At 33.9% G+C, this 27,070-nt stretch overlaps 1 protein-coding gene across 3 annotated transcripts in view; it reads right to left on the bottom strand.

Moving 5' to 3' along the window:
* Positions 1-27,070, bottom strand: part of BRD4 (bromodomain containing 4) — a 139,755-nt gene that overhangs the window by 35,052 nt on the left and 77,633 nt on the right. For 2 of the 3 annotated variants that reach the window (XM_074306630.1, XM_074306638.1), the window contains exons 3-8: positions 23,814-23,951; positions 22,011-22,146; positions 19,102-19,388; positions 17,934-18,293; positions 16,705-16,833; positions 136-345 (exon numbers count right to left, since the gene is read on the bottom strand). In XM_074306630.1, the coding sequence (XP_074162731.1) occupies positions 136-345; positions 16,705-16,833; positions 17,934-18,293; positions 19,102-19,388; positions 22,011-22,146; positions 23,814-23,951 (1,260 nt within the window). The remainder of the gene's footprint in view (positions 1-135; positions 346-16,704; positions 16,834-17,933; positions 18,294-19,101; positions 19,389-22,010; positions 22,147-23,813; positions 23,952-27,070) is intronic. The other variant, XM_074306647.1, reaches the window with a different exon arrangement.

Here is a 27,070-nt window from a genome sequence, read left to right as displayed (position 1 = left end):
CTTAATTGTGAGGCTAAGAAGCACTAGACTTAACGTCTATCCTTAGATCCCATTTTAAGATTATTCCAAACTTGATCTCAAGGTAGCAATCTGCAAAGTACATAAAGATATTGTAGACTGTGAGATAGCCAGTACCTGTTCCTGAAGTTCTGCCAGTCGCTGAGCTCGCTCCTCCTCAGAGTCATCAGTTGAACTGTCACTGTCTGAGGAGCTGTCACTGCTGCTGTCACTAGATGAAGGTGGAGGTACCACCTTGGTGGGTGGTGGTGCCACAGGGGAGGACACAGCAACCACTGGCTCTTCAGGCTCATCAGGCATCTTTGCAAAGCGCATCTCAAACACATCCTGAATAGAAGAAAATAGCTACATTAATGTGTTGGGTTTGCAGACTCTAGAGCAACCAACTAAGAGAACAAATAGCTAGCTGTGCTGAGCTCAGAAATGCCCACAGAAGAGTGAGAAGTCTATGAAATTCTCTTTCAGAATGAAAGGCAACATTGAGCCAAAAGGAGGATGAAGAATTAAATCATCTGGCAATAGTTTTTTGAAATCCCTCACAATAAAACATAGACATTAAAGAAATGACTTGTGGCTATGGCCTATAGGCAAACTTTTCTTGCTCTTGATTTCATTCTCACACTTGGACTCGATATCAGCTAAATATACTAATTTGCTATATGTTCACATAAGGTTACTTACCAGGAAACTATTTGTTCATACTCATCTGTTATCAATTAATGAAAACTAGAGAACACACATTGAAAATATATGACAAAACTAAATTCCTTCTTTCCTGATAAATGTTTAGCATCATTAAGTAATGTTAACACAATCCTGGAGGTGCTGAATTTCCTTAAACTTGGGATCCTATTTCCCATATTGGTGTGCTAGGCAATGGTAGAAAAGGATAATGTTGAAAATATGTTAGGATTAGGAGTTAGTAAGGTAGACCAGTAAAGAGCATTAGAGAAGGTATGAACACGTGTGGTTCCAGGTCTGGCTCTAATGGTAGCATAGTATGGGAGCTTGGGCTTAAATTCTCAGGTTTACAGTTTATTCCTTGGTAAAATAAAGGGACTAAATCAATCAACAAACATTTACTGTAGTCCTTGTCATCAAAGAGCTTAAATTCTTACATCAAATATATATATCTGACTATATACAAAATATACTGAATAGCAAATACACAGTCAATCATCAGGTACATACTTGAACAGCCCTTCATCATTTAGTAGCATCTGTTACAGCATAAACACCATGGAGAATACAGAGTTCCTTGCTAATACTTTATGTTAATGACAACAATGGGTGTATATTATAAAGCACCATATTTGGAATTACTACAAGGAAGCTATTATTTAGCAGCTCCTTATCAACAATGTCTTCATTAAAAAAGAAATTCACTTTATAACCCTTCAAATCCCCATAATATGTTATATCTATTATATCTAGAATACTCTGCCTCTAGAGGTAAAGTATATTTTATTTAGAGTCTTCAAAACATTCAGTCGTTTTTTCCAAGGAATCATCCTTTAGGAGAATTTTTTATTTACACTGTTGTACCAATTGTGTACACATATGATGTTTTATTCATTCTGCTTGTTAAATTCAGGTCTCACTGTACAGGTATATTAGATTATAGCAATGTAATAAGAGTTTTTAATGACTATAATTAGAGAACAATTTTGTTTCATTTTTTGGATACTATTAAAACACCAGCACAGCTTTGAATATTTTCATAAATAGACCTTTGTATGTTTTAACTCCTAGGGGTTTAAGTCCTTCAGTAGGACAACCATGTCAAAAGGGCACAGAAAGTTTACATCTCTTCTTATATAAATTAGCATTGCTATCCACAATGAACGATTATTAATCTGTTATCACCACTTCACCATGGTTCTTCCTTAAATATGTAACAGTGATAGTTCCCATTTTTTTGGGTTGCCTTCCAAGCCAATTTGCATAGTGTGATATAACCTGGCAGGTTGTCTTAATTTGTGAGATGGAATATATTTTCATGTAGTCATTCTGTTGCATATTTTGAAATCTATATCTTAGCATACCTATCTACTGGGGCTCATATGTGTCTCCAGTTTCTACCAATATAATTTGGATAGCAAGATTTTTATTAGTATTATCTCCATCCTATCATTTCTTATCTAATTCTAATTTCGCCAAAATTTAGTGCATGCTAAAACAGACATCAAATTACTATATTTACTTACATCTTTCCTTTATTTCTATAAAGTATTTTAAAGACAGTTGTATTTATACAAATCAAGTATATACCTTAGTATCTTAACTACTGAATATTTTTATTTATTCTATTTATTTATTAATTAAGTTTTTACTGGTACTATATACAAAAATGTTGTAAAGTTTTATGGAATAATTTCCTTTCTAGCCAAAAGCTATTTTTTAAAATTAATTTTATAATTATACATTTTTTGATAGCATATATGCACGAGTAATTTTTTTATAACATAATCCCTTGTATTCACTTTTCCAGATTTTCCCTTCCCTCCCTCTACTCCCTCCCCTAGATGACAGGCAATCTCATACATTTTACATGTGTTACAGTATAACCTAGATGTAATATATGTGTGTAAATCCAATTTTCTTGTTGCACGTTAAGTATTGGATTCCAAAGGTATAAGTAACCTGGGTAGATAGACAGTAGTGCTAATATTTTACATTCAATTCCCAGTGTTCCTTCTCTGGGTGTAGTTCTTTCTGTCCATCATTGATCAGCTGGAAGTGAGTTGGATCTTCTTTATGTTGAAGATATCCACTTTCATCAGAATACATCTTCATACAGTATTGTTGTTGAAGTGTATAGTGATCTTCTGGTTCTGCTCATTTCATTCAGCATCAGTTTATGCAAGTCTCTGCCAGCCTCTCTGAATTCATCCTGCTGGTCATTTCTTACAGAACAATAATATTCCATAGCCTTCATATATCATAATTTACCCAACCATTCTCCAATTGATGGACATCCATTCACCTTCCAGTTTCTAGCCACTACAAAAAGAGCTGCCACAAACATTTTGGCACATACAGGTCCCTTTCCCCTCTTTAGTATTTCTTTGGGATATAAGCCCAGTAGTAGCACTGCTGGATCAAAGGGTATGCACAGTTTGATAACTTTTTAGGCATAGTTCCAGATTGCTCTCCAAAATGGCCGGATTCTTTCACAACTCCACCAACAATGTATTAGTGTCCCCGTTTCCCCACATCCCCTCCAACAATCATCATTATTTGTTCCTGTCATCTTAGCCGATCTGACAGGTGGGTAGTGATATCTCAGAGTTGTTTTAATTTGCACTTCTCTGATCAGTAGTGATTTGGAACACTCTTTCATATGAGTGTATATAGTTTCAATTTCATTATCTGAGAATTGTCTGTTCATATCCTTTGACCATTTATCAATTGGAGAATGGTTTGATTTCTTATAAATTAGGATCAATTCTCTATATATTTTGGAAATGAGACCTTTATCAGAACCTTTAACTGTAAAAATATTTTCCCAATTTGTTACTTCCCTTCTAATATTGTTTGAATTAGTATTGTTTGTACAGAAACTTTTTAGTTTGATGTAATCAAAATCTTCTATTTTGTGATCAATAATGATCTCTAGTTCTTCTCTAGTTATAAATTCCTTCCTCCTCCACAGGTCTGAGATGTAGACTATCCTCTGTTCCTCTAATCTATTTATGACCTCATTCTTTATGCCTAAATCATGGACCTATTTTGATCTTATCTTGGTATATGGTGTTAAGTGTGGATCCATATCTATTTTCTGCCATACTAATTTCCAGTTTTCCCAACAGTTTTTTTCAAATAATTAATTTTTTTCCCTAATGTTGATATCTTTGGGTTTATCAAACACTAGATTGCTATAGTTGTAACCTTTTTGTCCTTTGTACCTAATCTGTTCCACTGACCGACCGGTCTATTTCTTAGCCAATACCAAATGGCTTTGGTGACTGCTGCTATATAATATAGCTTTAGATCAGGTATACCTAGACCACCTTCATCTGACTTTTTTTCATTAATTCCCTTGAAATTCTTGACGTTTTATTCTTCCATATGAACTTTGTTGTTATTTTTTCTAGGTCACTAAAATAGTTTCTTGGGAGTCTGGTTGGTATAGCACTAAATAAATAGATTAGTTTGGGGAGTATTGTCATCTTTATTATATTCGCTCGGCCTATTCACAAGCACTGGATGTCTTTCCAATTATTTAAATCTGACTTTATTTTTGTGGCAAGTGTTTTGTAATTTTGCTCATATAATTCCTGACTTTACTTTGGTAGATGGATTCCCAAATATTTTATACTCTCAACATTTGTTTGGAATGGAATTTCTCTTTGTATCTCTTGCTGTTGCATTTTGTTGGTGATGTATAAAAATGCTGAGGATTTATGTGGATTTATTTTGTATCCAGCAACTTTGCTGAAGTTGTGAATTATTTCTAATAACTTTTTATTAGAATCTCTGGGGTTTTCTAAGTATACCATCATATCATTTGCAAAGAATGACAGTTTGATTTCCTCATTACCTACTCTTATTCCTTTAATCTCTTTCTCGGCTCTTATTGCCGAGGCTAACATTTCTAATACAATACTGAATAGTAATGTTGATAGTGGGCAACCTTGTTTCACTCCAGATCTTACTGGGAAAGGTTCCAGTTTATCTCCATTGCATATTATGCTTACTGATGGTCGTAAGTATATGTTCCTAAATATTCTAAGGAATAGTCCATTTATTCCTATACTCAAGTGTTTTTAGTAGGAATGGATGTTGGATTTTATCAAATGCTTTTTCTGCATCTATTGAGATGATCGTATGGTTTTTATTAATTTAATCATTAATATGGTCAATTATGCTAATAGTTTTCCTAATATTAAACCAGCCCTACACTCCTGGTATAAATCCTACTTGATCATAGTGTATTATCCTGGGGATGATTTTCTGAAGTCTTTTTGCTAATATCTTATTTAAGATTTTAGCATCAATATTCATTAAGGACATTGGTCTACAGTTTTCTTTCTCAGTTTTCAATCTACCTGGTTTAGGTATCAGTACCATGTCTGTGTCATAAAAGGAGTTTGGCAGGGCTCCTTCATCCCCTATTTTTTCAAATAATTTATATAACATTGGGGCTAGTTCTTTAAGTGTTTGGTAGAATTCACATGTAAATCCATCTGGTCCTGGCAATTTTTTCTTGGGGAGTTGATTAATAGCTTGTTCTATTTCTTTTTCTGAAATGGGACTATTTAAGCAATTTATCTCCTCCTCTGTTAATCTAGGAAGCCTATATTTTTGGAGGAAGTCATCCATCTCACTTAAGTTATCAAATTGATTGGCATAAAGTTGGGCAAAGTAACTCATTATTTCTCTAATTTCCTCTTCATTGGTGGAAAGATACCCCTTTTCATTTGTAAGACTAACAATTTGATTTTCTTCTTTATATCTGTCCATTCGTATACTCTAAAAATCACAACACACCTGGAAACTGGAGTGTCAACAATTGAACTGCTAACACTGCTGGGAGCTGAAGAATTCAGCTGTGCTCTGGGCTTACCTCATCCCAGCAAAAATAGTTCTGCATTAGAACTAAGCTGACTTGGCTGATAAGATCATAATTCCATTTCTGCAATCCATTAAATGACTCAGAAAAATAGAGTGCAGAGAGGTTGAGAGAAATGGGCTAATTTTCTAGTCACACTTTCATCTTAAAAGAAGGGTATTTCCCCACAGTAGTCTCAGGATAGGGAGCTGAAACTTCATAATGGCAATGGATCATGACATAGTGAAAGAATAAAATGGTCATTTTTTTTTTTATTGGATTAAAGACTTTCAGCTGCTTTCCTAACAAAGTTGTGAAACCTGGATCTCCCCAAACAGTGATTAAAAGCCTTTAATTAAGGGGAAAGCATTATTTGAAACAGTGTACTTCATTTCTAAATGATAACCGAGAAGTGCTCAAAATCTCTTTCCTTGTATCATCCACCTAGTTATCTCCTAGTTATCTCCTCTGGAGCTGTGGGGACTAAGTTACAGTCTTCTTCCAAGAGAAAGCCAAACTTGAATGAAGCACAAACTTTTTCACCAAAGGTCTGACATCCATGGTTTGGTTCCTTTTCAGAATAAGTGCCTGCCAGGCCACTTCAAACAGAGGTCCTAGTTGTTCCCTATTCAGTCTTGTATGAAAGCTTTCAGAAACAGCAATTTTCTCAGCTTTCTCGTTTGTTTCCTTAAAAAAAAAATTTCAGGCAGAAAACCAAATATATTCACATGAAACTCTAAATGGGTAATGACATTTAAATGTATTCAGAAAGAATATGTATAAAAATAGGAAAGAATTATCATGTGAGGAGCAGCCAAATAGTGTCAATTACTAACCACAAAGGAAACATGCAAAAGATACACTTAACAACTCCCAATGAAACATTATTATTTATGGGGCTTAAAAAAAGACTTTCCAGAGGAAAGAGGCTGAGGATTCCAGCCGAGTCAACTTTGTCCTGGAGAAAACAACTGATTTCTGCTTATTCAACTATCTTACCTGATCACAACAGTGCTATTTCTGCAGCTCAAAAGGGACCAATAACCAACTGGCTGCTGAATTATTCAAAAATACTTAGACTTCTAGACTATCAAATAATGTAGACAGCCATTTCTTCTAGCATGATAAGAATGGCCAACTAGAAGCGCTGACAGTTTCACAGAACATAAAAGCTAACAAGATACTTGTGTGATTAAGATGGAAAGCATGTTTTAAAAAGAGCTGACAGTTTTATTTGATAACAGCAGTAGAAGAGGCAAAGAATAAAAGAAATATAAATGCTGAGCCAAAGCAACTAGTTATGATGGATTTTAACTGGCTCTTTTACACACTATGAGCAAACGTCATTTCTAGGTAAATTTCCCAATCCAATTACAATTCTTCTATTTCCTTTTCTTTCTCCAAAAATAATCAACACCCACCAAGAAATCTACCATTTGTCTAGCAGTGGGGTTACATAGACAAATATTAAGTAGTCGCTGCATTCAAGGAGCCTATTTTCTTGAAAAGAACCACATTGGGTAGATAACCTTTGTAACAAAACTACTAGATATGAATTAGAGTTATTAAGTTATAATTGGGTTGACCTACATGAGAAGAAACACATATACCAATCAAATCACGGATTCATTGGGATATGAGTAACTCTCCTTTGTAAGAGCAGGTTTTAATGGAATTTTTAGATTATTTTAACAAAATTAACTACCTTTATTTTCAGTAAGACATTGTCCTGGTGGCTCAGATTTGATTTTGAAAGACTATCCTTGTAATAGTCTGGCAAGTCTATAAAGACTTCAGAGTAAAATGGCTTCCTGAATTGGGATCAAACTGACAAAGTTCTACATATTGACCTTCTAAGTCATTAGATTGAATAATGGAACAAGAAATCTAACAAAAACCTACAATAAATGACTTTCTCATATTCCAAAACCATCTAAAAAACCAGAGAGAAGACTGAAAGCAAAAGGAAAAAAAGGCTATTAGCAAAGCTTTGTGTTCAGAGGCAGCCCCTGAGAAGACTTTCAGACAAAAAGTATTTTGCAATGAAGAGAGTCATCTGTACCCAGAGAGAAAGACTGAGGGGACTGAAAGTGGTTCACAACATAGTATTTTCACTTTTTTTGCTGCTGTTTGCATTTTGTTTTCTTTCTCATTTCTTTCTTTTTTTGATCTGATTTTTCTTGTGCAGTATAGTAATTGTGGAATCCTCCAATACAGGTAAACAGAGGTAAAAGGGATAGAACACCAGGACCAGAACCAGAAAGACCTGAGTTTAAATTCAGTCTCAAGAAACCTATGGTCCCTGGGCGAGTCACTTAACCCTGTTTACCCTGTGTGTTGGAGTCAGAAATGACTGAAATGACCACAAAACAGTAACATTCTCTAACACCTACAAGGAGGCTAAACGTACAAATAAAGAACCATCTAGATTTTCCATAAATAATGTGTTAAAAACCTAATAAAGCCTTCCAATATATGTAAGGAGGCTAAACAGGAAGGAAAAATCAACCAACAACAAAGAACAAAAAAAACAAACAAACCAACAACTAGATTTCCCACAAGGACGACATGAATGTCTAGAGAAAATGAAAAAAAAGATAAAGACAGAAGAAAAAAAATAAAATTTCAGAGGAAAGAATTAGAAGAATAACTTAGAAAAAAATGTGGTAAACTTTATCCAAGAAATAAGATTCCTTGAAAAGCAGAAGAGACCAAACAAAAATCAGTCTTGATGGGACAGCAAGATATATTAGAACAAAATCAAAAAAAGAGTGAAGAAAATACAAGACAAATGAAAGACAAAACAATCTAATCCAATAAAAAATAAAAATTAAAAAAAAAAATCAGACCAGGAAAAGATGTCAAGGAAAGGATTTTTTTAAGGGGGAGAAAAAGGGGAAAAGAAAATCCCTGGACATAATTTTTAGAAAATCACAAAGGAAAGCTGCCCCCAAGTATTAAAATAAGATAGCAAAGATAAGGTAAGATCATATTGTGACATCATAGCCAAGATCCAAAGTTCCCAGAAAGAGAAAATACTGAAAGGGAGTAAGAAAGAGGAAAGAGAAGAAAGGAGGAAGGGGAAAAAAGTTTCAAATTCAAATTTATACACAAGAACTAGCAGTAGCTACCATATAAGAAGAAATCTAGGAAGACAATATTCTAGTAGGTCAAATATAGAAACTTTCAACCAAGAATAACATCCTGAAAAACTGAGTATAATCTAACAGGGGGAAAAATGGAACTTTAATGTAATTTTTTAAACTATTCTAATGAAAAGAATAAAACTGAGGAAAAACTAGGAAATCTTAAGAGTTCAATAAAATCTAGAAAGGAAAATGTTTATAGTATTAACATCTGATGAATAGACAAGAAAAGTTTTCTTTCAAAACTTTAATGTATTTAAAGAACTTTGACAAAATTTTTATTTTTTAAAAACAGGCCACCAGGCAGATTGGTTCTGTTGTGAAAGCTAAAAGAGATGGGCAGGTGAAAGGACTATGCAAGTATAGAAAGAAAGAATAATGGAGTATTTTTCACAATTTGGGTGATGAGTATACAACAAACAAGAACATGGAGGAAAGAAAGTATCAGAAGAATTTCAATGTTATATAAACTTTTTATACAAATTTTGACCAAAGATATGTTGAAAACACACATATGCATGCACATATAACACTGCAAAAGAAACAGACATACATTAACAAAATTCCTATTTCTGACAAGGAAAAAGAAAAGCAAAGACCTTGAGGGTAAAGGGATGCTTCAGATAGTTTCTTAAGACAATTAGGGGATCACCAATCAGATTTTGGGATATGGATGCAATAGAATTATTATTGTATCATAAACAATAAATACATTTTACAGAGAATCCAGGAAATTGACCAACACAAAACCAAGTTAACAGAATATGGGGAATGTAGCGAATTGTAAAACAAGAACAAAACCCAACTTTATTTGAAAACAAGAAAAGACTGAAGAAAGACTTATTAATGCAATGATGAACCATGTCTCAGCAAATGTGTGGTAAACCATATTACTCACGTCTTGAAAGAAAGGATATGAACACAATGCACAGAAAAATTTTCTTTGGACATAGCTACAGCATAGATTCATTTTGCTTGACTACACTATTTATAAAAAAAGATTGTTGTTTTTAAAAGATTATCAGAATATCAAAAATTCAGAATAGTTATCCAAAAAGGATATCAGTGTGACACAGTGGTGTCACAGTTTTAATATTTTTATTATTTATTTAATATTTTTGAATTAATATTTAATATTTTTGAAAATGCAAACAGAAGCATAGATTAGCATGACAATTTTGAAAGCAAAGTATAGAATTTTCTTTTATAATTAGAAGCAGGCAGCATGAAATAGAGATTTAGTACCATAAAGAATTGTCTGTGTTTTCCTGTGTAAAGTTCACAATAATAAAGTACCATTAAAAAGTTTCAAAATATACACCCACAATTTTGGAATGTATGACTGTCATAGGAAAAAAAAATTTAGAGATGCTGCTTATGAGCTTGCAGCCGTTTTTTTTTGCTGAGACAATTGGAGTTAAGTAACTTGCCCAAGGTCACACAGCTAGCAGTGTTAAGTGTCTGAGATCATATGGGAACTCAAGTCCTCCTGACTTCAGGGCTGGTGCTCTATCCACTGCGCCACCTAGCTGCTCCTGAGTTTGCCTTCTTATTCTACCCAGGTGACAAATTTTTTTTGGGGTCGTATCAATTCTCAAGTCATCTAACCATCAATGAAAGGAGTTCCCAAGGCAAACATGATCATGCCCTCAATATTGAAAATATGCCAATTAAAATAATAATAATGAGGAAGATGAGGACAATGGTAATATCTAGCATTAATATGCCACTTTAAAATTTATTCTAACAACTACCTGTTACCTTAATCCTCTAGGCTAAGAACATATTATATTGTTAAAAGTCCACTTAAATTTCCAGATTGTACAAGGAAAACTGTTGTGTAATCATGTCTCTCATCTTATCCTTATGAAACTGATTTTACTTTAAGATTTTATATTTAGTGATACACTGCACCTGTCTGAAATCACCAGCAAGCATTGCATGTGCTTTTTATAGTGTCAAGGAACTAAAAATTGAGTAGCGGCCCACCAGCTGGGAAATGGCTGAATAAGTTATGATATATAAATGTACTGGAATATTATTGCTCTATAAGAAAATAATGAGTAGGGCTGATTACAGAAAAGCCTGCAAAGACTTACATGAACTGATGCTAACTGAAGTGAGTAGAACACCAAGAGAACATTGTACACAGCAACAACAAGATTATACGATGATCAATTCTGATGGACGTGGCTCTTTTCAACAATGAGATGATCCAAGACAATTCCAATAGACTTGGGATGGAGAGAACCATCTGCATCCAGAGAGAGAACTATGGAGACTGAATGTGGATCAAAGCATAGTTTTTTCACCTTTTTGTTTTATCCTGTGTTTTTTTTTTCTTTCAACTTTTGATCTAATTTTTCTTGCGCAGCATGATGAATATGGAAATATGTTTAGAAGAATTGTACATGTTTAACCTATATTGGATTGCTTGCTATCTGGGGGTGGAGGAGGAGAGAAGAAAGGAGAAAAATTTGGAACACAAGATTTTGCAAAGGTGAATGTTGAAAACTATTTTTGCATGATTTGGAAAAATTAAAAGCTATTAAAAATGATTTTACATTTACTTTCATAAATTTCATGACTTCTAGTCTATTGGATGCAGACATTCTCACTCAATGTATCAAGTATTAAGTACAGCTTTTTTTGATTTGATAAGCATGTCACTGATGGGAACATGACTGTTTCCAAAATACAGATAAATATGGTGAAAAGCACAAGATTTAAGAATAGATCGCCAGGACTCTTAAATCACCCTGCAAAAACCATTACAATACAAACCATTAACAACTATTCTTTTGAATTTTATCATGAAATCATTTATGAACACAACCCACTTATACACTTATACTATCATTATAGCCCATACTTTTGTCTACAAGGGTAATACATGAAAAATTTGTTTAAAGTTTTGCTAATTTTCTTTTATAATGGCCTAATTTTTCAAATATAAACATGTATATATGGTCTTGAGTCAACTTAATAAAAATAAGCTATTCTCAATGGATACGAATAGGCAGCTTTCAAAAGAATAAAGCCAGCAATTTCATGAAGAGAAATGCACATCAAAACAACTGAGGTATCATCTCCCAGACTGGCTAACATGACAAAAGAGGAAAATGACAAATGCTTTAGGGGGGAGGAAGGGGAGGAATGGCATAATGAAATAGGGATACTAACTACTACTGGAAGAGTTGTGAACTAGAATCTGGAGAACACTTTGGAATTATGGAGGATAGCCTTTGATCCAGCAATACCACTAACAGATCTGTAGGCCAGTGCATATATATTATTAATGTACACATCTTGAATTTCAAGTCTCCTTTAATCATCTTTGTTGTATTTAAGAAAAGAATCAGAAGAACATTGTTCACAGGAACAGCAATATTATAATGATGATAAACTAATGAAGACTAGTTATTCTGATTAATAAAACGATTCAAAACAATTTCAAGAGCTCAAGATGAAAAGGGCTATCCACTTCCAGAGAGACAATTGATGAATTTTTGAAGTATGCACTATATCACATATTCCCTATGCACTGTGCCTCGGATTCCCTGTATGTGCATAAACAAAATATATAAAGTGACTCTTAGAAAATTCTATGTGAGAACATATCATTGCTTAAAAGCAATACACATGCTGCTGGAAGTGCAACAATGATAAAAGAAATTGGAGAATTCTGAGATTTTGATCATCAGAATTTCTATTAATTCATTAGGTATGTAATCTTGGGTGAATGATTTAATTTGTTTGCCTCAGTTTGCTCAACTGTAAAATGGAAATAATAAGTGTTGTCGTATAATTCAAATTGAGTTATTTGTAAGCATTTAACAAAGGCTATTTCATTCCTGCAAAGAACTTTAATAACTGATAGTGCTAGAATTCTTTACTTATGATCCACGCTTCTTAAGGAAAAAAAGTGGGTACAGAAGCAGAGTAAATACAAAATAAAAATAAATTGTGTCTTCTGTCATTCATATCTCTAGAAACCTGGGTATAGTTAACTTCCTGGTTATTACAATAATCCAAACTATAGCAGTTGGAAGAGAAAATGACCCTTCATCAAAGAAAAGCTAAAAAGGTTTGTAGAAAAATAATATAAAACAATCCCTAATGACCAGTCAGTAAATTGGATCACTACTTCCCTTCCCCCTTTTCTCATATACATATACAAACTGCACATATGTGGTGAAGATTAAAAGTAATTAATTGCACCAAATAACTCCCAATTCCAGAAATGTAACTAATCAAAGAAGGGGTTATTACTGAAAATAATTTTTATGATTAAAATTGCAGTCTTGAGAATAATCCTTTTTAAAAAATGAGCTACTATAGAATATAGAAATCCTCATTTTATTTGGTGTTTTAAGTTTAAAATTAAACAATCTTTTTCAAAAAAAAAAAAAAGTCACACATTTATCTCAGGCAAGGACAAATTAGGTAGAAAGCATTAATCTTCATGTATTTTTAAACAACAAAGACAAGTAAAAATTTTATGAAAGTAAATATGAAGTATGATGGCTGAAAGTGTCAAAAGATCAACAATTTGTACTTTTAATGAATGCTTCATTTGCAGTCATAGAAAGGTCCAAAAATAGAAGAAATTTCAACTTTCCTCTATACTCTGTTAATATCTTTTGCTGAAATACTATCTTTCCATAGGAGAGAAGAGCCATCACACTGGTTTAGCTACACATTGAGAAAGTTAAGAAATGTCAGCACATTTCCAGGAAATCAGCACACTAACTACAACCTCAGATAAGAGAAAAGCTTCAAAATGATTCAGATAACAGAAAAGGGCCAATTTTGCATTAAAAACAAATAATGCCTTTAATTAACATGTAAAAGTTTTCTATTTGGGTAATGTTAACATTCCTTAAAAGCCAAAGCTATGAAAGCAGTATCCTAATTCAAACGTACTTTTCATGATGATGTTATTGATTTTAATTTTTTTCATCATATTACTGTTCTATAAAAAATGATTTTAGAAAGGCTTGGAATGATTTACATGAACTGAAGCTGAGTGAAACACAAGAACCAGGAATATGTTGTACAGAGTACCAGCAAGAATGTGCAATGATAACTCTTTGTTTTTCTCAGTGGTTCAGTGATATAAAGCAATCCCCATAGACAGAAATGCCATCTGCATCCAGATAAAGACCTAAAGAGACTGAATGTAAATCAATATATGCTATGTCCACTGTTTTTTCCCATTAAAAAAAACAAAAACACCTCTCTCATGTTTTTCCCTTTTGTTGTGATTTTTTTCTCCCAAAATCATTCATAAAATAATGTGTATTTAAAAAAAAAATTTGCTGGGAAAAAGGACTCTAAGAAGACAAGCTATCCCCAGTCTCATCTAGTCCTCACAAACCCCTAAACTTTCAATTTTACTCTAGCCCTGGTGAAACATGGGTGGTAATCAACATCAATCTATAGCTCATACCTAATCTGTTTTTGCTGATCTCTATGAGGACTTCAATTCTAGGAAAAACACTATGATGTTTAAGAAAAAAAAACACAAAACATTTTAAAGTGAAGAAATAATTGTCTACTATAAACTAACAGGTAAATTCAAATTCTTAGAAGGTAGTCTAATTGTAAATGCTTAAAAGATATGAGCGAGGTTTGAGAATGTTATAAGCCTTTTTTCAGAAGTTTACTTAAAGAAGATCCAAGATTTGATAAAATCAATTTTATTACTTATTTATTATTAATTTTATTAATGTATTACTTATTAATTTTGAGAGAAATTGGGATTGTAAAAGGCAAAGGTATGAGAAATAGCCAGTAAACAAATCATTTACATTTTGTTATTAAAAATTTCATTTGTAGAGGAAAATAACACTTCTGAAATATGGAATAAAGTTTATCCCTCTCCTCATCCAAGGACAAGAAAAGAGACAATATGCAATAATGTAATACTATAAGAAAAAGCAATGGGCTGGCAATCAGAAAATAAGGATCCTACACCTTCCCTAGTAGCTTCATGACCACTGACATGTAAATTTATCTCAAAGCCTTAGTAATTCATCTGAAAAGTGAAGGAGAATGTTTAGGATTATTATTTCAAAGGTAAGATGATTTAGAATTAGAAGATCTCTAAGAGATCATCCTACAACAAGCCTGTTTCCATGTAAGCAAGGAGAGTTAATAAAAACTGGACTAAAACTAGAAGTACTGTAGGTTTAAAACAAAATCAGTTGCAAATTGTTTCTAAGAGAAATCAGCTAAGAATGCTGCAAAATAATTAATACCAGAAACAGAAAAGCCAGGGGTGGTGGAAATATTCTTTACTCCTAGAAAAAAGCTAAGTTTCCTGATGAATGGGGTAAAAGGAGATAGGTTCGATGATATTGGTCTCTCCAAGAAAGTAAAAGCTAGATACTGGTTTGTATACAGAATTTTGACAAATAAGACAGAGAGATATACACATGATCTGTCATAGCAGAGGTTTCTAAACTGTGGTGTCTGAAGAGATAAAGAAAAAAATATTTAATATTTTCAAATATAATTCCTGAATATACCTAGTTTAAGCAACATTCAAATCAAAGTCAATAAAAACAAGATCAAGCAAAAATCATTGCAATAGGAAATGCATGAAAGATAGGGAATATCACTATCTAAATTCTTATCTTGCCTCCCTTACAAGTTTAGAAGGGCTTCATACTCAGCCTCAGACTTCTAGGATAAGGGAATGTGTCCAGAAATAGCTGGGAAAGTGGTCATATAGTACATGCTGATATCCAGGTGGAAGATGTTTTTTAGAGCAATTTAGAAGATGAGGATGGGGTCAAAAACCTAAACCCTTTTTCTTATTAGTCCTATGTATGTAAGTAAATGTGAATGGATTTTTAGTAATTAAGTCTAACTCAGTCTAAGCTTTGACTGACTGTCATGTGCAAAGCAAGACTAGGTCAGGTGTCAAACATAGACTGTGACCTAGAACATTCCCAGACTCTGGATGAACCAGTTAAAAATGTAATTGTTAAATAATCAAATAAAAATACAATAGAATATAGTTAAGGCTAATATATAGTTTTCTAAGTCTAAGAGGAGGTCAAAGTTCTGATCCCTATGTATAATTTGGTAGCCCATTTTTATTGTTTGATAACACTAGAACAGATGAAATATCTATCATTGAAGAACCAATTTAGCTTAGTGATGAGTCAACAAAAACAACCAGAAGGCAGAATGCACATAGGTGACAAATCTATGTGGATTTATTTGAGGCCTTCAAAAACAATCCTAGTTTTCAATACTTAGAAAGATTTACATGTCAAATGGAAATGTGGCTGTAAGGAAATTCTGCAATGATCATGCACTAATACTTCAAAGTTTTTGTAAATTTAAAATACTTAGGTCATCTAGCAGAACCTTCTTCTAGATATTATTCTGACTTGAACATTAACAAGAGAGCCAATTAGACATAGGATGCCCAGATTTAAAATACTTTTATTCTATAAAGATGCAATTTAAAAGTAGAATTCAACTGATTCAAATAACCCATTATCAAGTAACAATTATTCGTTAATCCCCACTCTCCCATCCCCAAATCCATAAAAACAAGAGAGGTCAACAAAGTCTCTAGTTTGTGGATAAATTTCATATTGATCTTTACTAATTCTTCCACTTAAAATCATGATTTTAAAGACAGGACCTCTGAGGCTATCTAGCACAACTCCCACAATTAAAGATAAAAGAAACTAAGATACAGATCAGTAAAGTCTTTTTGTTCAAGGTCATATCAGCGTTAAGCAGCTGAGCTGAGGTCTGAACCTATGTTCTCAGGTTTCAAATTCAGTGTCTCCCACTACATGCTGTCTCCCATTCTGAAATCTTTCTATTCTAAATCATTATAGCAAAAAATAAACATCACTCAAACTCAAAGTTCTGGAGTAATTAAAATTGTTTCCAAGTTGTACATCTATTTAAACTAAATAGGGAGATCATTAATATGACACTCCCTAAAATCCTCACCTGAAGTTTCCGTGCCATGGCTACTACCTCATGGTCAGGAGGATTGTATTTGTAACAATTGGAAAACATCAATCGGACATCTGCAGCAAATTCCTGAGCATCTCGGTACTCCCGGGTCTCCAGTTTAGACTAAAGAAAAATTGTTACAATTAATACCATGCAAACACAGACACAAACACCCCCACCCACACCCACACACACCCCACATACACCCCCGAGGCCCAATGGAAAGGACAACTTTTAAGGAATATGGCAAATACTATTGCATATTTAATTTACCCTTAAAGAATATCCATTAAGTTATCCTGACACCTGATATTAGTACTCTGCATTTGAATAGTAAGGGGCAGAATCAACTGAAGATGACAACCATGTACTTGCTCTGAAAAAATGTTCTGCGCTTTTCAGCATACTAATGCTTCTGGATAACTATGACAACTGGATTAAAAGTCAAAAAATGTGATTTCTAAGTCTTGTTATGGCCATTACTTAGCTATTTGATTACAGGCAAATCCCTTTATTTTGCTGTGCCTAATTCTATACCTATAAAACTGAAATAATGCTGCTCATTGCTACAAAAATAACCAGAAAAAGAATTTAGGAACATGGGCAAAGTCAAAGTATAGGCAAAGTATGAATATGTGAAAAAGAAATATGCTATGAAGAGTTTAACACAGTAGAAAGTATACGGAACTTGGAGTTTCAAGGGATCTGAGTTTGAATCCTGGCTTAGACAGTCAAATCCAGGATAAAATAAATCCACTTTAACTGTAATATGAATTATAAATGTCTTAACAAATATGTTAGGCCGGCTCACATGGCTTTTTTGAAGAAAACTCTTTATATGTCTTATAATCCTTACAGAAATGTGAGCTATCCATGACATATACTGAAGCAAAACAGGGGCAACTCATTTTATCATAGAGCCATCTCAAAATAGCCAGCAGGGGGAACCAGCTGATGGAAAACGGGAAACTTCAGCAACTTTATGCATGACTATCCAGACACTAGAAAATGTCATGGGTGAAATATTGTTGCCACATTATTGAATTAGGTCAATCTAGGAGGTCTCCTGAGAACAAAATGGTGAAGTATCAGTTAGTAATAGATCAACATTGTGCACTTGCAGCTTTATTAAGAATTTCTCAACAGGTAAAAAAATTGTCCTAGTTCTTAGTTCTCCCCACTCAAATCGTCTATATATTGCTGTCACCTAAACAATTACTCACTTTGATTGTACTCAGGTCCATTGGGTGCTTGATAATATCACAATAATCATGCAGGCCTAAAGCTTCTACATCCACAGGTTTATAGAATGGCCAAGCATAGGCTGCATGTTTCTTGGCAAACATCTCCTTGATGATGCCAGTGCAATATTTTAATTGCTCTGACACTTTATTACTCTTCTCTACTGTATGTTGCTGGGAATCTGGGACATCCTTCTTTGGAGGCTTTACTGGGCGGCTACTTTCCCGACGGGGGCCCAGCTTTGTAGATTTGGGTTCCGTGGGCAGTGAAGGTGATTCATGAATGGGGTCAATGGTGGTGGGTGTGGTGGTATCTGCTTTCCTCTTCACCCCTTTTTTTGTCTAGATACAAATGACAATATTAGAAATTGAGTCAATATATGATCACCCTTTAATTAAAAGCCCCGTTAGCCTACTAGAATGCTTTTCCATTTCTATTCTACAACTTTAAAGATCTCCTTGCTATGTACAAACTCAGAACTTAACACCTATGGAAAATGCAGTGGTCAAAGGAGAAAAAGTGGCAATTTACTGATAAAAGAGATGTCTATATGGCTATGAAGAAAACCCAACTGATCCAATAGAGTGGTAATGAACTGAACCAGCTACACCCAGCAAAAGAACTCTGAAAGATTTCTATGAACCACTACATAGAATTCCCAATCCCTCTATTTTTGTCTGCCTGCATTTTAGATTTCCTTCACAGGCTAATTGTACACTATTTCAAAGTCCAATTCTTTTTGTACAGCAAAACAACTGCTTGGACATGTATACATATATTGTATTTAACTTATACTATAGCCTACGTAACATGTATTGGTCAACCTGCCATCTGGGGGAAAAGGGGAGGAAAGAGGGGAAAAATTAGAACAAAAGGTTCGGCAATTGTCAATGTTGTAAAATTATCCATACATATATCTGGTAAATAAAAACTACTATTATATAAAAAACAAAACAAAAAATTGACATTAATACTATTAGACTTCAATACCATCAGTAAATTTTTTTGAATTATAAAACTTTGACAGCATAAATACATCTACTAAATTTGTCAGTGTAATCTTGGAAGATGAGATTCTGAGAGGGTAAGAGAACAATCTCTAAATGTCTTAATTTTACTTTCTATTAACTTATTAACAAAGTCACTCACCTTCACAGGTTGTGGGGCAGTTGCAATGATGGGTGGATGTGTCTGAATTGGCTGAGGAACCTGTGGGGGTGGTGGGGGTGGGGGTGGGGGTGGGGGTGGTGGAGTTTGAAGTGTCTGGGCAGGCACCACTGTCATTGCTGGAGTCTGGATGATAAGATCAGGGGTTACAGCAGGAAAGGAATGAGTCGTTTGTACAGGCGGAAGATTCTGCTGAGGGGTCTGTGTTTGGGGTGGGGTTGATGCTTGAGTTGTGTTTGGTACCACTGAGGCTCCAGGTTTTGATGTCACTGTCAAAAATAAAGGAAAAGAATGGTTATATGCAATTGAAAGGTAGATGATTTTAGTTTGTAGGTATAAGAAAAAAGATTAAAAATACTAAATATAAGCAGTACTCAACATGTTACTATATAAAAATCACACAATCTCTGGCTTTCTGAGAATACTCAAGATTATAGCAAAATTCAGCATACATGATTTTACAAAAGTGTTTATACAAATCTGTGCCCTCCCCTCAGGAAATTCATTATTTCCCTATGATCTTGAGAATCTTTCTTGAGGGTGTTTCATAGAATTATCCTTTCATGCTGCTGACTGTGAGCAGAAAATAGTGTCCTTAAGAAAGCATGGTTTTTATATACAGAAATACTACCACATAAAGTTGTTATTTTAAAAAGTACTTTTGGATCAGTTGGATGAAGAAACATCCCAAGTAAAAAAGAGAGTAGCTTATGCAGAAATACATAAATAAAATTTATTAAGTGACAAAAATCAACCAATTCTTGATTTTAAAAATTTAACATTCTAATAGAGAGACAGCATATATATGTAAAGAATACAATGTTGGTTTTTAGTGGGGTATGGGGGGGAGGGGAGAGTGGATGAGGAGGATGAGGGTTGGGTGGGTTGGGGAGAGAAAAGGACCATTTCAAGCAGCTGGGGAGATCCAGAAAGGCATCAAATGGATGTTAACACCTGAATTATGTTTGAAAGAAACGATATTTTAAGGATATAAAAATGAGGGAAAATTGGTGATTGAAGGTGAATTCATAAAAATTTTACTGAAGTTATTTTTGGAAACATTTCCTTTTTCAAGGCTTTTCTTTAGCTTAAGTGTTTTTGGTTCCCCTTCAATGCTGGTCTTGGATAAAAGCCTAGGAGTTTTATATTCCCATTTCTACTTAATAGCATTGTATTCTTGTAAACTGAATGGGTAAAATCAAAGTTCATTTTAGCTTAATCAGACAGTTATTAAAAAAAAAATTAAGAAAAGAGTCCTTTCTGGCAATTAAATGCATAATTTTCATTATTAAAACTTAAATTAGGAGCCAGAGAATATTAAACAGTTTGTCTATTTGCCAAACTAGTTGTCTTCCCTGATAGACAGAAGTTCCTTGATGGCAAGCAGTTTTACTTGTTTTTTTCTAGTAGTTACTATAGTATCTTCTACACAATAATTGCCTGAAGTTTGCGGAATTCAGAATTTTTAAAGTAAAATTTTACTTTCCCCTAAAATCTTTTTTTAATTAAGAGCTTTACCTGGGGGAATACGAGAGAAAGAGGGAAGAAAATCAATGGAAATGGGCAATATGCACATTTATATTTTGAATATAAAAGACAAAATTATTTAGTTCCAATTTAAACCATTTAAATAGGCAGACATGGCGGAGGAAAAACTTCACCACCACCAATTCTAGGGAAAGAACACCAATTTTCCTAACTTCTGTAACATTATGGAATGCTTCTCTACTACCTAAGCTTATGCCATCTTAGTTTTAGAATTGAAGAGTATAGAATCAAATGCATGCATGCACCCAAATATATATATAATCAACATATAATACAAAAGATTTTATTTTTGCCATTCTTGTAAGTTGCTTTTTGATGTTCAAGTATCGCCTCTACCAGGTAGTCCATTGGAATGTAGCACCAGCCAAACATTCTAATGAGCAACAGAATTGAATTTAAAAGGGTTTTTAAAAACATCTGATTGTTAAATAAAACACATTTAAATTTTCCTGGGATTTAAAATGTCAAAAATGATACTTATATAAATTGGGGCTAATAGATATAGAAAAGCAACAATTTTAAAAATATCTTTTACATACAATTAAGAACTGCAACTAACAATTTAAATGCTCTATTCCTCCAGGTGAACTTTTAAGTTTTAAGGTAAGGTCCGACATGGAGGATCTGAGGAAAAAATAGTAAGATATGCATGCATGCATGTATATACATACATACAAGCATGCATGCACACATTCACATTTCCAAATTGAAAACAAACAACATAGAATTAAATCTAATATACCAGGGAGTTCCAATCTTTGACCTGCACTTATCTGGTTTCAGAAAATTCTCTCAGTCTACTTTTGTCAAAAATAACATAATACCAACCAAGGATTGGTAAACTTTTACCAATGCTAATGATGAGAAATATCAAATTTAGCCAATGTCTCTCATTTTAAAACTATGTCATGTGGAAAAAATATCTGTAAGTGCAAAAAGAACACCGTAATTCCTGCTCTGTCCCATGAGTTTAAAACAACAGAAGATCTCAAGGGTAACAATTATGTTTATTTAGGGGTAACAAATTCCCCTCAAGATTTTGGCATCAAAGTAGTACTTCAGAACTCCCTGAAAGAATCCCTCCTACCCCCCAATTTAATTCTTAAAGCCTTACAGGAAAGAGAGAGAGAGAGACAGACAGACAGACACAGAGAGAGAGAAGAGGAAACAGATGAGCTGTTTTCCAACTTTTATAACTGAAATGAGTCACAGATTGCCAAAAGCACTAGACTTTCCAGTTTCCCACATAGAACATTACTGAAATGACTGTTAGATGTGTAATGTGGGGTCGCTCCTGGAGCAAAGAAGGGAGTGTCTGAGGCGGTCAGCACCAGTTACTCTACCTGCTTCTTTCCTCCCACGTCCTCTTCCTTTTGCCTGGACTATTACGATTTCAGTTTCTTCTGGGGGCAATTCAGAGATTTTCTGCAAGAAGAGCTTCTCTAGAGCTTCTGCCATTAAGACTATGTCATCTCCTGGCTGGATTAACGAGACACATATGGTGAGTGAGTCAGGCAGCACTGTCCACACCATAGCAAACCAAGTGACAGCTCCGTACCCAGCACTCCAATGTGTACAGCCCCAAGATCCAGCACCCTACACTGTTGCTTTTCTAAACATTATGCAATAACATTTTTCAAAAAGGAACCCCAAGTTAAGAGACTCTTTTCCTCTTCTTAATTTTCCTAGTTAGGGGCTTTACTAAGGACATCAGCTTATCAAAGTAGTTCTTTTCTGTGCCCTTTCTTCAACTGTGACTCTGAGGAATGGTTCTAAATGAGAAGATGTCACTAGCTTGGTAGAATTGAGAAATGAATTTGGTATTTCAAGATTTGCGGTAAAATTCCTCCACTAACACTAAGCTATAGAACTCCAGCGAAAGTCATTTCCCTTTTCAGAAGAAGCCTCATGTTCCTCATATGTATAATAAAAGACTGGACTAGATGAGCTTACAAATGTCTCTTTCAGCTTCAGTGATGTGCTAAATAATACTATTTCTGTGGTACACACAATATTACGCAGATACTGAAGTCTATGTTTGTCAATCTGGTGATTGTTTTGCAATCACAAGACTTGAAATCTGTATACGCAGTTCTTAAAAATTTAAGAGGTGCTTACATTGTTGTGTTTTAAAACAATACCTGGGGAGGGAGAAGGTGAATAAGAGGAGAAAAACTATTTACCAGTGTAGAGAATTTTCGATGGGGACTATTTTCAAATGCAATTGATCAAACAAACCCATCTCTCCTCTCTTCTTGGAAGGGAGACTAAAGTGCTAAGGTTTTCCCCACTAAATTCTGCACCGAAATGAAATGTAAATGGAGAAGATTAATTTCTCTGTCAGGAAGGAGCTAAGCCTTCTGCTTCATAGATGGACTACAATGAAGCAAAAATTTTTAAATGGCCAATTCTGAAGAAACTGTAGTAATGTGGAGTAAACATTCATCTGAGATTGCTAAAAATCCTCCTCCTGTCCCTGCTTCTTTTTCAGTTTACATTCTTTTCTGTTGAGGCAGTCATTAGAAAGAAAGCTTTCTAAAAAGAAAATATTGACACATTAAATTATCTAAATGAAATGTATTGCCAAGAACACTAGACAGGAATTCAGAGGGTTTAGATTTCTATTGTCTCCATGCTATTTACAAGCCTCTATGATCCTGAGCAAGTCATGTCACTTTTCTGAGCCTTATTTTATTAAATGAAGAAGCTGAACGAGGGCATCTCTAAGCTTACTTCCAGTTCCAAATTTTATATTCTATCATTTTAAAAGGTCACCTATATTCTTCTTAGCATCAACCTAACAGAAAGGATATGGGGCAGAATAAGAATTGAAAGGGCACCAGAACATAAACTCAACACTGTAATTAAAACACCACCACATCATTAAATAAAACCTCATCCTGGAGGATACCCAAAAATCAAAGAAGTCACATTAAAATTTATTTAAACACTCAACATCTTTCTACCTATTATCCTAAGGAAGACTATGTGAATAGTCACTTGAGATATCAGTGGTTAAGCCCGCAGTCATCCTATCTCTTGAATTAATAAAGAAAATGAACCCACAAAGAAACCCAAGTAACAAACCTGTCAAATGACAATAGACCCAGAGATTTCCCTTCAGAAAGGAGCCATGGAGATCCTACCTTATTGTAGATGTAACAATTTGTAAACATCGTGTTAAAGTCCTGGATACATTCGTGAGCATTCCAGTAGTAGTTATTCTCCAGGCGCTTCTTGATTGTTCCCATGTCCATAGGCGTTTTAATAATCTTATAATAGTCCTGGTGAATAAAAAGAGCAAAATGTCAATACAACATAAGTAAAGATTGCTTTGTTTCCAGTCCATAGTATCCTATTGTGAGTAGCCTGAATTCAAGCCTCTAGCGAAAGGAGAGGGAGAAATAGTTTGAATGGCAAAAATTGTGGGGACAATTTTTTAAATGTTTATTTTTGCAACATTTCAGCACATTCAAGAATAGAGAATACACAGATGCAATGCCTGTTTTTTTTCTTACCAATATACAAACTAACCAGCTAATAGCACTATGTAATGCTGATCTTCCAGAGTAATCTTTCTAGTTATACCTAAAAGAACTCTTGGAATGATTATATATCACATATACCACTCCAAATCAGAAGTAGAATGAAACAAATGAAAAGGCAACAGGACTCAAAAGAGAAGGAAGCCTAAGCTTGAATTTAATGTCATATATATACAAGTCTTGTGTTTGACTACGCATAGGTCACTTCAACTTTAGTTTCTTTATCTATAAAATGAATATAACTCACTTATAGGTTTCTCCTGGAGCTCCTATGAAATAAACATGTACTGTCAAGTTAAAGGTGGCTATGTCACTAAATAGACACTGGATAACTTTACATTAATTCTTTAATATTTTATAGATATTTACATATTCATTTATGTTTTCCCTGGCAAAATACAAACTTGAGTGTTAGTATTATATTTTTTAAATGACTTTTAACAGTTTAGAAGGTGGCACAGTAGTTTTTTGAAAGAAGCTTGATAACTCACTAGGTTCATAAGTCAAGGAGAAATTGTCATGAACAAGGAAAATTCTGCCTAAATTCTTAGAGTGGCATAATCACTGGATTTGACCATGATACAGGAATGGTTTGCTCTTTACTTTTTTAAGCCATTTTACAAATGAGGAAACTAAGGCTAACAGGGTTATGTGATTTGCCCAGGATCACAGCTGATAAGTATTTGAGGATGAATATCAGTTCAGATTTTCCTCCAGAGCACTAAATCCAATGTACCACCTGGCTTCCCCTATCAGATATCAAAGACCTATTTCTTAAACCTGTTTTGTCTGACTATACTGAGTAGTACAGTTTAGAGAAGTAGTAATTTTTTTTTTAAAGAAAAGTGTGAATATAATTATTTTTTTTTAAAAGATCACGCAAGAGTATTGTTAAAAAGAGATATTTGGAGACAAGATGGATAGGAAATTCAAATAAGGAGATGCAAAGGAGTATTTGTAGGATGGTGAGAAACTGCTTGATCAAAGCTTATTCTCTATATTGGATAATAAGAAAAGGTAACAAAGGTTATAAGCAACTATGAATTTGGAGTTTTATTTCTAATTTGCTAAGAAAAAGGAAACTAGAAAATATGATTAATTCCATTAAAATGTCAGTACTAGCCAACCTTTAGAATACTAAAAGTGCTATAATTCTAGAATTGTTTATTATTCAGAATGATTTCCAGAATCTGGTAGAGACTATCAAAAGGAATAGCCACAGAGAATTAAAGACAAGAAATTAGAAGAACTGAACTCTATCTAAGCTCTGTCACTTGCTGAGAGAATTGGGAGTACCAGAGGCAGGAAGATTATATATGGTCTGAAGGTCAACAAGTTCAGTTCCCTAAATATGTTAATATGAAAAGTAGTTTCCAAAAGGGTAAACTGATTTCTCAAGATAGAAAATAGCAGAATAAGGATTGAAATTCACAATTTTTTGACTCCAAATCTAGCTCTTTCTATTATACTGTTCAGCACTTAAATATCTATTTTTCCTCTCACAAAAGCATTGTAAGTAACAGCTTATAGATAACAGGTTCAACTACAAAAGATAAAATACATGCTTTAGATTACACGAAATTATGAAATTCAAGAGCTTTTGTAAAATCAAAATTATCAAATGTGCAAGAAGAGAAGAGGCCAATTGGGAAAAAATTATTTGCATCAAATATTTTGATATGTGTACAATAAAGATAAATGAACAAACACCAAAAGAAAAGGTACAATCTATTAATGACAATGTCCCAAATATCACTAGAAACTGGCAAAGATTCCAAGAAGAAAAAAAAAGAAAGAAATAAGTGCTTGAAAGAGATATGGAAAGATACAAACGCATTTTGGTGAAGTTGTGAATGGGCATAACTATTGTAATCAGCAGGACTTTTTATAGTAGCAAAGAGGGCAATATAAAAGTTAAAACCCATGTATAAAGTACAGATAACAGCAATGCTAAAGATAATTAAAGTTACCCCCCCCCCCCCCCCGGCCAAATGAAGATGTGAAAGTCAAAATTGTTATGGAAATCACTGGGCTCAAAGACAATTATAGTTCCAATAAAAAGGTAATAGTAAGTGAAGAGATGTTTAAGATGGTATCTGAAAACTGGATTTTAGTTTCTGGACAATAGCTTAAAACACTAGAAAGACAAGATTATGGTGTGGAAGAACAGCCCACCTAACTTAAGTCCTACAAATACAGTTAAGAAATAAAGAAGAAAATAAAAGTCTAAAAACCCGTGGCTGTATACTACACATAAATACACAAAGTTAACTGAAACAAACAAGATTAAGTAAATCCTACTACACAGAGCTGAATTTAACTTCATTGAGTGTTGCTAGAATTTGATAGGATGAGACCCATGAATGGAATATTTGACTCTTAAAGAATATACCAACTTTCAAATATACAGGGACAGACAAAAAACAAAAAGGTCGGGGGAGAGGAGAGAACATCTTGAGTAAATCTATATGCTATAAAGTTCATTTCAGTAAATCCAGAAATAGGAGCAAGGAAGCATAATAGAAAACAGAAAACACTGGGTAAAGATTAGTGAATCTAGAAACAAATGTTACTGTCAGAGTTTTCTAAAGACATCCCAAACAAAAAATAAACAGGACTGAAGGAAACAAATTACTAAACTGGCACAGAGGCATGCTATTGTAATGACAGGGTATTTCAATTATTAAAACATCTGCTGCAATGCTCTGGGCCAAAAGCAAACCAGCTACTATTTTTTAATTTGTCTTAATGATTATTTAATCCTTCAAAAAATGGAGGGAAGCGAAGTACCAATATGGTGGAATAAAGGTTACAAAATCTCTCAAATACCTGTGAATAATGACTCTAAACAACTTCTA

Source organism: Sminthopsis crassicaudata, chromosome 1 (genome assembly GCF_048593235.1).
Source record: "Sminthopsis crassicaudata isolate SCR6 chromosome 1, ASM4859323v1, whole genome shotgun sequence".
Taxonomy (NCBI): Eukaryota; Metazoa; Chordata; class Mammalia; order Dasyuromorphia; family Dasyuridae; genus Sminthopsis; species Sminthopsis crassicaudata.
The sequence above is the reverse complement of the archived record's forward strand: the minus strand, read 5'-3'. Positions and strand labels throughout refer to the sequence as shown.